The sequence below is a fragment of the Magallana gigas genome, chromosome 3 (assembly GCF_963853765.1).
Source record: "Magallana gigas chromosome 3, xbMagGiga1.1, whole genome shotgun sequence".
Classification (NCBI taxonomy): domain Eukaryota; kingdom Metazoa; phylum Mollusca; class Bivalvia; order Ostreida; family Ostreidae; genus Magallana; species Magallana gigas.
In genome coordinates this window covers 34849197-34859666 of record NC_088855.1, presented here as the reverse complement: position 1 = coordinate 34859666, position 10470 = coordinate 34849197, and the positions used below count along the sequence as shown (strand labels likewise).

Sequence of the window (10470 nt, the reverse complement as noted above, 5' to 3'; positions counted from 1 at the left end):
GAATCCCTCTGCTTTTTACATTTCTTACACGTCTTATATAGAGGAAGAAGCAGGTGTCACTGGTGTGTTTACATTTTTATTTTACAGTCTGTCTTATTTTATATAGGATTTGGTAAAAATCACAGTAACAATTAATTCAACAAACATTTTATGCATGCTTAGTGAATGCATTCCTTTAATTCATATGAGTTCAATTTAAATACTGATTGAAAAGCCGCAGTGTAACCCGAATTATCTTGAGGAAATATGAAAGTAAACTACATTGATTGACATTCATTTTCTATCGATAAATTTGTACAAAATAATCATGGGCCATACATACGAGAGAAACATATAATGTTGAGGTATTTTTAGTGATAAGCCCAGCATCTGGCTCTATTCGCTGGAGTTAAAAAATAGCATAAAGATATTCTATCAGACTGTTTATTGGAAGCATATTGTTATAAGTAAGTCTGCCATAACTCAATTTTACAAATCATTGGACTGTTAATGAAATCAGAGCAATTTATACTGTAGCAGTTGACCTTGTGACTGTATCATGTATATTGACTGAGGATATTATAGATCTGCCCAAATAGCTCAATTGCACTGTTGTAGAGCTTTAGACTTGAAATGCAGGGGCCTTAGGTTTTATTCACATTTCAACCGCTTACTTCTCCTCTCATATTGCAACACTTAATGTGACTGACTTTATTTTGAAAAAAAAAATGTTTTTAATCTTTGGTATGTTCATCAGAACAGAGCTTTTAAAAAAAGTGACTGCATGAAGAGGCTCAAGAGCTGTATGCATATACATATATTTTAACATTAATTGGTACAATTTGTTCAGTGATCAAAGACATGTTGAGTCTAAACTGTAAACTGATTTAATATATGCATAATTTGGTGATTTTATGTACTGCAGTGACTTAAAAATTTCATCTAATTGAATACATGTAGATTATATTTTATTTCTTTCTTTACAGAGTTAACTCAATAACCATGGAGTTTTGTCTATGAATGATAGAGATTAGAAAACAAAATGAAGCCTTCTTTCACCCTAATCATCTCGGCTATATTCCTAGCATACATTGCTCACTCTATGTATGTTATCTATGGAATTTTCTTCCCAGAGCAGTGTAAAAGTGGGGGAAGGTGTATATATCCTTATTTATCTAGGAAACCTACTCCCAAATTAGAGGTAGGTTGCTTGTAGTAAGTCCTTTTTAGTGAAAACCAAGCTGTAAAAAAATGGCTACACTATGTACTTCTTAACCTAATTCAACTATATAAATGCCTTTCTTATAATGCCTATGCATTTTGTCTTAAACATTTGATTTAATACATGGATATTATTGAAAATGGATAATAATAATTTGAAACTGTAGAGATGGGAATAGCAATTCAAATGAAGCCAATAATATTTTGTTTACTTTTCATTGTAAACATCCAAAAAGTGTAACAAATTTTGTTTAAGCACTTCTGGTATAAATTGTTATTTGTATGAATGTTCACAAAAACCATGGAGCCATAGTATAAATAAAATGTTCCTGAGTACTTTTATAATTTATCTATAATGTTTTATCATTACTCTTGCGGTTTCCCCTAGATTCTTGTCTATACCTCAGCCATGAAAGCTAGTTTGAAAGAGAGAGATCTTACTCTTGTTTGGAAAAATTCCTCACTAGATGTGTCCAGTACTGTTGAAAAGTAAGTGATCTTTTTTTCTTCACTTATAGATGTTTGGTCATGGTTATACATGTATGTAGCATCATCTAAGTTCATACATGTATATGTATTAAAATACAGTTCCATTGTTAATATCAATATATTTTTAACAATATATCAATACATGTGATAATATATACATGTATCAGTCTTTCCATATTTATAAGGCCAGTGATTCCATATTTTTTTGTTATGATAAAAATGATAAATCTCTTAGATTTTAAAAAATAACAGGGAATTACATGTAAATGTATGGGTTTTTTTCAACTTAAAATCAGTTTTTGTTGTTATACCAAAGTTCCAGATTAATATAGTTACGAGTATTCATTATTTGAAATTCATTTGTTGAATTATTACTTACAAAGTTTATCTGACATTTATTATCAATTCTGTTATGCTTTCTTTAGCACTGTGAATGTAAGCCTTCCAAAGAAAGTCAGAAATAATGGTACCATGTATGTCCATGTGTTTTTGGTGCCGCCTGGCCAGGATCCATTTGCGAGTCAGTACACAGTCCACAGGTTCTCACCCATCACCACCTACACTCTTCCCAAGTCTGAAGTGTTCAGTCTGATGGGAGACACACAGAAGGTGGGGGTTATCTGTAAAGATTGACTTGATCTTTTTAAGGAGGCTCGATGGTGAAGAAATAAACCACCAGATCTGCCTAAATATTAAAGATATGAATTGTTTAGCTATAAACTATTATTTAATAAAGAAAATATCTATATATTTTTCCTGTAAGATTTGGGTAATTTCCTACTTTTTTATATAGAACTCTTTGTCTGAAGGAGATCAATACAGTATAAAAATGTTCCTCGATATCAAGACCTCTTAAAGATTACTATCCCTCCCAATACAGCTACTGTACATGCTTTAGCAATAGTGAAAAAAAAGGGAAATCATGATGGAAATTAGCACAATAAATTTCCAACCACTCTTGTGGCAAAAATTGACTGAATTTGCCTTCCATAAGAGAATGATTTTTAATATATATATCTCACAAGATCTTATAATGATTATCATGATTTGTTTAAGTTTTGAAGTAAGAAGTGGGTTTTTCTATTTTCCTGTGTTTCATTTACAAGCACTGGTACATTTTCAGAATGAAACTAGTTTGCCCACAGTGCCAGTCTCCCACTGGAGACAAAAGATCACCATCAATGTGATGAATGAACACCTGGCGCTGGACAGAACGGCCATCCCACACGACATCTACCGATACTTCAAGTCAGAATCCTTTATGTCCTTGCATTCTTATTAATTATGCATAAGATTAAAACACTTAATTATAAATACACAGATTAATTTGTATTTAAAGGGTTTTTGCTGTTGATTTTATGATTAGGAAAATCATTTATTCGAATCAGGATAAATTATTTCTGTTTTGGGATTACATGCAATGACTACTTCTTTGATCTGTGTAAAGTTAAAATTTATACTAAGAAATAGTTTTGTCTTTAAATCATTAAAGAAGTGATGAAGATGAAGCAATCAATTATATTGATCTTTAAGGGCTTCACCAGATGGGGATTACTTGCCTGTACTGTTCATTGATGAGCTAAGCTTCAGAGTCAGGGATTTACTGGTAATTAGTCAACATTTGAAATTAATATCAACAATCAATATATTTATCTATACATGTATGTACAGTGCATTTTATTTAACAATAACTAATTTTGCAATGATTAGTGTACTAGCAGTGTGAATTTTTAATGTTTAGCCAATTAACAAAAGCTGTGACCAGATGCCCCTGAGTATAACATACAGCCCCATTTCCGTCGGAAAACTGCGTTTCTGGACCCACATGTTACAATCCATTGAAACTCTACATAAATTTGGTATGGAACTCTTTACAATTTTTTAAAAACAATTGAAAAACTTGATACTATATTGATTATTTAGTTTAACAATGAAATGTTCTTTGTTGTGTCATATTGAACTTTAAAACAGTTAAAATATTGCAGCAAAAATTGTATTGACGCGTTCTGTGAAATTAAAGAAAAAAATGTTTCCTACATGGATTGCAAGTATATTAACCAATTTTTGTTCTTATTAATATCTGTTTTTCTGAGCAATGTAAGGTAGTTGATTAAAGTCATAAAATATTAAAATGTTATTTTTTTTATTAAATACGGGTATGTTATTGGTACATGTAAGACCCAGTACTCCTTCCTCTTTTGACGCTTTTCTTTTTTGGTCAATTGACTTTCATGTCATGCAATTGACATGTTGATTTTTACCATTTTAAACTAGATCATTTTATGGTTCAAGATACATTGGCCATTGATAATTTTTGTAGTGCAAATAGTAATAGGAAAAACATAGAAAAAAAAACATGTGTAGGAAAATCTACATATATAGGAAAATTTATCTTGTGGGTGTAAAATCTGTGTTATTTACATATATTAACTTGAATTCCAGCATACATGTATAACCACAATGATGTGTGAATATACTGTGTACATTTTTTATTGAATCTTTCTTGTGGTAAAACAGGTGTTGAAAATGAGCTCCCAGGTACAGTACAGTGATCCAAGGGAAGGATAACATCCTTGTCTTAAGAGCATGCATTTCAATTTTTGAAGGTTGAGGATTAATTTCTAGGAATGGGTTAAGCTAACAGTAACCGTAGGGTCCATTAACACTGTTTCAATTTAGATTTGTTACAATTGTTTTCTGTACCTGATAAACTTGAATTATTAAGAATGGTGAAGAAATCAAACAATAGAAAGGGTTTTATTGTGATGGATAATACATGTAGGTGTACATCCTACTTAATCAAAATATTGTTAGAGTAGCCTCACTCATGCTCCCTTCATTATATAAATAGTGCCTGTTTGGCAGGGTAATAGTCGAAATTGACACTCAGAGGAAACCATTAACCACCAATGCGAAGCGGAGGTTGACAATGGTTTTCGAGGGGTGTCAATTTCAACTGTTATCCTGCCAAACAGGCACTATTTATTTTATTATACTGAATGTCTTAATTTTAGAGAATTTTTTACTACTTTTATATAGAAATGACATGAATTCTACGGCGAACCGTATGCGCATGATTTACGCGCATGTAGCAATTCGTTGTGTTACCCATTGCTAAGTGTGTTGCTAACGCTGAGGGTAATAGAATGTATTATCAACTGCATCTAAACCAATCAGATTTCAGTATTTAACATGAAAGTATAATAAAAATAAATGTTTGTTTAAAAAATGATAGCTGGTCATTTTTGTACAAAGGTGAACATATGGTAAGTTACATGTTAAAGAATCAAAATGTTGAGAGCCACTAGATTAATTATCCAACATTAAAGTTAATAAACAAAGGGATAAATATCGGAAAAATTTTATTTTCTGAGTCTCTGCAAGGGGATTGAAAAACCTACCTGGAGGATGATAATCATACTGCCATTTATCCTGTGAAGAAATTAGTTATATGAAAAAATATTTGCAGTCAAAAAGAATGTACAGTTTAGAAAAATTTAAAACTAAATTTGAGTCATGACATTTTAGGTTTCACTGAGAAGGATACGGATGAACTAAAGGGAATATTTGCAGACACCAATTTTTATTTCCTTATGATGACCTTCGCTGTTGCTGCCTTCCATGTAAGTCATTATTTCTGTGTCCGAGAAATGTCAACTGAATTTTTTTTTTCATAGAGCTGCAATTTCATAGCTAACACTCTAATCTCTTATTTATAATTTTTGTTTTTTGCATTTTCAAACAGCTGCTGTTTGACTTTCTTGCTTTTAAAAATGACATAAGTTATTGGAGAAACAGAAAAAATATGGTGGGCCTATCTTCAAGAGCAGGTAAAATTTTTTAACTTAAAACATTTTTTAGTATGCATTGTCTGTTCTGACATGGCCATTCAATGAAATATAGTTTTGCTAATGATTGAAACTTTATCTACTGTTTTAAATATGTTTGATAATATTTCCCATATTTCTCTACAACATTTTGAAATGCTATATCAAGTAAACACTGCAGTAAGTACATGCAAAAGACAATAACATCAAGAGCTAAATTGGACTTTCCTTCAATATTCATATGCATACACATTTTAAAGAAGAGTTATGAAAAAAATAAAACTGTTAAAATCAACATGTAGAGATAGTTATACTTTTTGCACTAAGTGTGAAATAGCATGGATGTTGTTTTGTATTGCTAGTGGCTAGTGGCTTAACACCATACATCAGCTGATCTTCAGTGTTTATTTATATATACCTGTAGTACTGTGGAGGTGTGTGTCCACTATCATCATATTCTTTTACCTGTGGGACCAGGAGACCAGTCTGTTAGTGCTGATACCAGCAGGGATAGGGGCCATCATAGAGGTTAGTCGGTTAGCACTCACTCAGAGGAACATGGGAGGGGGGGGGGGGGGGGGCTTGTCTCAAAGGTAGAGGGAAGGGGTAGATTGGTGGCTTCTCAAGTAAAGCTAGAGGTAAAGAGGTAAATGTGTATGATAGTGTTAATATGCTGTCTAATATACATTTTCCTGAGAGTGAACACTTTTCTTGACAAAGTGGCCACTTTGAATGAATGCTTAGAGGAGTTTTGATAATCAAAGCAACTGAGGTTTGTATTTAAAATTTTAATGCATGTAAATTAATTATTGAAAATATGTGAAGTTCTTGAATCTTGAAAGTAAATTAGATATGGGTTACTAGGGAAAAAGGTAGTTCAGAAAAGAATTTTAACGATTTCTTCCATTACTAAATAAGATGATTTTTTGTAGGTCTGGAAAGTGAAGAAGGCTTTCAAGATGTCTTTGGAATGGAGTGGATTGACACCCAAGCTCTCGGTAATAACACAAATAACATGTTAAATTTCTAGCTGAAATGAGATTCATGATATAATCTCTCTGGTGAACAGTCTATATTAACTATGATCATTCAGTGAATGAGAATTTCGAAAGCTAAGAGAATCTCTATGTGATAAATTATGTAAAGTTCTAATGTAAACACTGTATGTTTAAATTTTTTGGTTACAGTTTGGACAGACGTCAAAGAAAGAGCAAGAAACAGAAGCGTTTGATTCACAAGTAAGAGTGTTTCCTGTTTGAATATACTTGTTTGATACCCAGTAACTCTGCATGAAATAAGCCACGACACACTTGTATATAGAACTGTTGTGTTGTGGTATATGATTCCTCCCTGCCTTTACAGGCCATGAAGTACCTGTCCTATGCCCTACTGCCATTATGTATTGGATTGGCTGTCTACAACCTATTATACACCCCACACAAAAGGTATGCTGCTTTAGTGTTTGTTATCAAACCGGCTTTTATAATCATTGGTAGACTTGTGTTATATCCAGTTATGAAATACACTGTACATGTATTATTAAAAGTTTCTATTACTTCCAACATGTCAGTAGAGATAGTGGGGAAAATTGGTGAAAGGCTATGTGCTGTCTTATGAAAAGCAATTTAGGACTTTCACTATTTAAATGATTATGAAGTCATACAATACAGTAGTAAATTGGTGTTCAAAATTTCAAACGAACGGTCATTAATATTATTATTTTGAAAAATGAAGTATCATAACTGCAATACTGTGTGCAAAGAAAATAAGTAATGTGTGTTTTTACTTTCCATGCATACAGCCTATTTTAAAACTCTAAGATAAACATGATTACTATTAAAATATGAAAATAGCATTGTCAGTTTTAAAGTATGTATTTTGGATCATTTTTTCAGCTGGTACTCATGGTGTATAGAAAGTCTAGTCAATGGTATGTTATCTCTTGGTGTTATGAATGTATGTATATAATTAATGCATTTTAGATATACATTAGGGTAAATTAAATTAAAGGCATAAATTTTTCTCTTTAATGTTGAGACATTAATGTGTTTGAAACACTATTTGATTGCTATCTCTATTTGAGCATGTAAATCCTTCAACCAAAAAAAAAAAACATAGCCACGAAAAAACAGTGTGAATTCATGTGAAATCTTTTTATAGGTGTCTATGCCTTTGGGTTCCTCTTTATGTTGCCCCAGCTGTTTGTTAATTATAAGGTAAGAGACTGCCCCTTGATTTAAACTTATTTAATCATTTTCAGGCATTGAAAATGAGATGAAATTGTTACAACAATTTGATACAAGATTATTATTTTTAGTTCACCTCAGCTGAAAGCTCAAGTGAGCTATTCTGATCACATTTTGTCTGACGTCCGTCTGTCTGTCTGTAAACTTTTCACATTTTCTTAGCCTTCGTCCTTAGCCTAAGGGGATTCAAAGTTGTGAAAATTAAGGACCATGCCCATTTGCAAAGGGAGGAATTTATGAAAATTTTCGAGAAATTTTCAAAAATCTTCTTCTCACGAACCATAATAGCAGGAAAGCTAAAACTTTTGTGGAAGCGTCCTCAGGTAGTGTAGATTCAAAGTTGTGAAAATCATGATCCCCAGGGGTAGGGTGGGGCCGCAATGGGGAGTCAAAGTTTAACATAGGAATATATAGAGTAAATCTTTAAAAACCTTCTTCTGAGAAACTAATCAGCCAGGAAAGCTGAATCTTGTGTGGAAGCATCTTCAGGTAGTATAGATTCAAAATTATGAAAATCATGACCACCGGGGGTTGGGTGGGGCCACAATGGGGAGGGGGGGGGGGGCGAAGTTTTACAAAGAAATATATAGAGTAAATTTTTTAAAATCTTCATCTCGGAAACTAATCAGCCAGGAAACTGAAACTTGTGTGGAAGCATTCTTAGGTAGTGTAGATTCAAAGTTGTGAAAATCATGATCCCTGGGGGTTGGATGGGGTCAAATGGGGGGGGGGGGTGTTAAAGTTTTACATAGGAACATAAAGAGTAAATCTTTAAATATCTTCTCAAAAACTAATAAGCCAGGAAAGCTGAAACTTGTGTGGAAGCATTCTCAGGTAGTGTAGATTCAAAGTTGTGATTGTAATTGTTAAGACTTTGGCCCCAGGACAATTCTTCGGCCTAACAAGAAGGTTCAGAGTTTGATGTAGGTTTATAACCCATCTATAAACAATTGTTAAGGATCTTTTTGAGAACTGCAATACTCAACATGTGATATGACTATAAAATCATCCAGTTAGAAAAGGGACTAATGATTATAAACATAAGAATATCCAGGGGGAAAAATGGATTTTATTTATACAGGATCTACATATATTATTGTACATTGTCCAGATAGTTTGGATTATGATTCCATTAAGCTGATTTTATCATACTTATTGTTCCTCAGTTGAGCGATGTGGCCCATGGGCCTCTTGTTTTGCAAACCTGACTATTTGATTTGGAATCTTGGACAAATATGTTGCCTCAAAGTCTTCCGTCAGGAGGAGATTTGAAGGGATTTTTTTTACATGCATGTTTGTCATTTTTTCATACATGAAGGTGTTGTTATTGATACAAAAGACAGTGATATCCAGTCCAGTATTGTCTATTTGATTAATAAAAAAATATTCACATAAAAGACTTTACCCTGCAAAAATCTTGAATCAATCCATACCAGTTAAAATTGTTTGAAGAATGTAAAATTTGAAAAGACACTCCTTCAAGATAAGGATTTTTTATCATAAAATTCAAATGAGTTAATACAAGGTCAACCTTTTACGATGCCTATTGTGAACAGTAAAATTCAGTGCATTTCTGCATATTTAGTACTTTGATTTTTCTATTGTAGCTCAAGTCAGTAGCCCACCTGCCTTGGAGGGCCTTTACATACAAGGTACACTACAGAGCTTATTATCTAATCAAAATTAGATGTACATGTACATTTATGTACGTATAAATATTTTATGCAAATAATTTTGATTTTTAAAAAAACTTTTGTAGGCCTTCAATACTTTCATTGATGACATTTTTGCATTCATCATCACCATGCCAACGGCTCACAGACTTGCCTGTTTCAGAGATGATGTTGTTTTCTTCTTCTATCTGTATCAGAGATGGTAAGAACTTTAAAACACTTTTAACCTAGAACATAGGGTTAAAAAAACGTATATATTCCAGGCTTACAAGATGTTTTCCATTTTCCAGGTTGTATCCGGTGGATAAATCTCGGGTGAATGAGTTTGGAATGAGCTTTGAGGATGAGAAGAGCGAGGGCAAGCCTCTACACAAGAAGAAAAAGGATTAAATCCATCATTAGATTCTACAAATATAGTCATTATTTATTTTGATTTTATCAGAATATTTATAAGTCTTTTTATGTATGATTAGTTTTATTGGAGTTTTCCTGATGAATGAATTGTATTAGCTGATGGATGAGTCTGTACCATGATCAGTTGTTGTCAAGGATAAAGTGTTAGAATGGGTTATAGTCAACCAGTGCTGTGTTTTTATAATCAAACTGATATGAGAGGTCTAAAACAGTAGAATCTACATGTTTATGTAGTTAAATGGGTTAGTTAACTATTTTTTCGAGTGTAATGTGTAGGGAACAACCTGAATGAAAGTAATGTTCAATAATCTTTGTTTTTAACTCCTTGCTTGTTTGCTGGGGAAGGAGGGGGAGGGGTCAAAACGTACATGTACATGGATACCCAAAAGTTAAAATGATGGTGTTAAAAATTGTGTAGGAAAAGTTGTTTATCAAATAATTACAAATATATTTAAACAGACTAGTGATAAAATTTCGGTAAAACTATAGGCAAATGATGTGACATAGATTTATAGTACAGCTTTTCCACTGTTACTGGTAGTCATTTAAAGTAATTGTGTGCCATATCAATTGGATTTTTACCCCTTTGGCATCAAACAGTCAAACTTCAGTATTTCTTAC

At 32.6% G+C, this 10470-nt stretch overlaps 1 protein-coding gene across 2 annotated transcripts in view; it reads left to right on the top strand.

The window, feature by feature from the left end:
• The window catches only part of LOC105348581 (lipid scramblase CLPTM1L), an 11517-nt gene continuing 1047 nt past the window's right edge, over window positions 1-10470 (top strand). Inside the window, exons 1-19 of one of the 2 annotated variants that reach the window (XM_020062465.3) lie at window positions 1-53; window positions 966-1180; window positions 1589-1689; window positions 2115-2298; window positions 2813-2937; window positions 3223-3295; window positions 3431-3548; window positions 4207-4227; window positions 5218-5312; window positions 5435-5519; window positions 5941-6044; window positions 6449-6514; window positions 6704-6754; window positions 6879-6961; window positions 7412-7446; window positions 7677-7732; window positions 9370-9414; window positions 9522-9637; window positions 9726-10470. The exon at window positions 9726-10470 is cut by the window's right edge and continues 1047 nt beyond it. In XM_020062465.3, coding sequence (XP_019918024.3) covers window positions 1022-1180; window positions 1589-1689; window positions 2115-2298; window positions 2813-2937; window positions 3223-3295; window positions 3431-3548; window positions 4207-4227; window positions 5218-5312; window positions 5435-5519; window positions 5941-6044; window positions 6449-6514; window positions 6704-6754; window positions 6879-6961; window positions 7412-7446; window positions 7677-7732; window positions 9370-9414; window positions 9522-9637; window positions 9726-9825 — 1617 coding nt within the window. In that variant the 5' untranslated portion in view covers window positions 1-53; window positions 966-1021 and the 3' untranslated portion in view covers window positions 9826-10470. The remainder of the gene's footprint in view (window positions 54-965; window positions 1181-1588; window positions 1690-2114; window positions 2299-2812; window positions 2938-3222; window positions 3296-3430; window positions 3549-4206; window positions 4228-5217; window positions 5313-5434; window positions 5520-5940; window positions 6045-6448; window positions 6515-6703; window positions 6755-6878; window positions 6962-7411; window positions 7447-7676; window positions 7733-9369; window positions 9415-9521; window positions 9638-9725) is intronic. The other variant, XM_011458085.4, reaches the window with a different exon arrangement.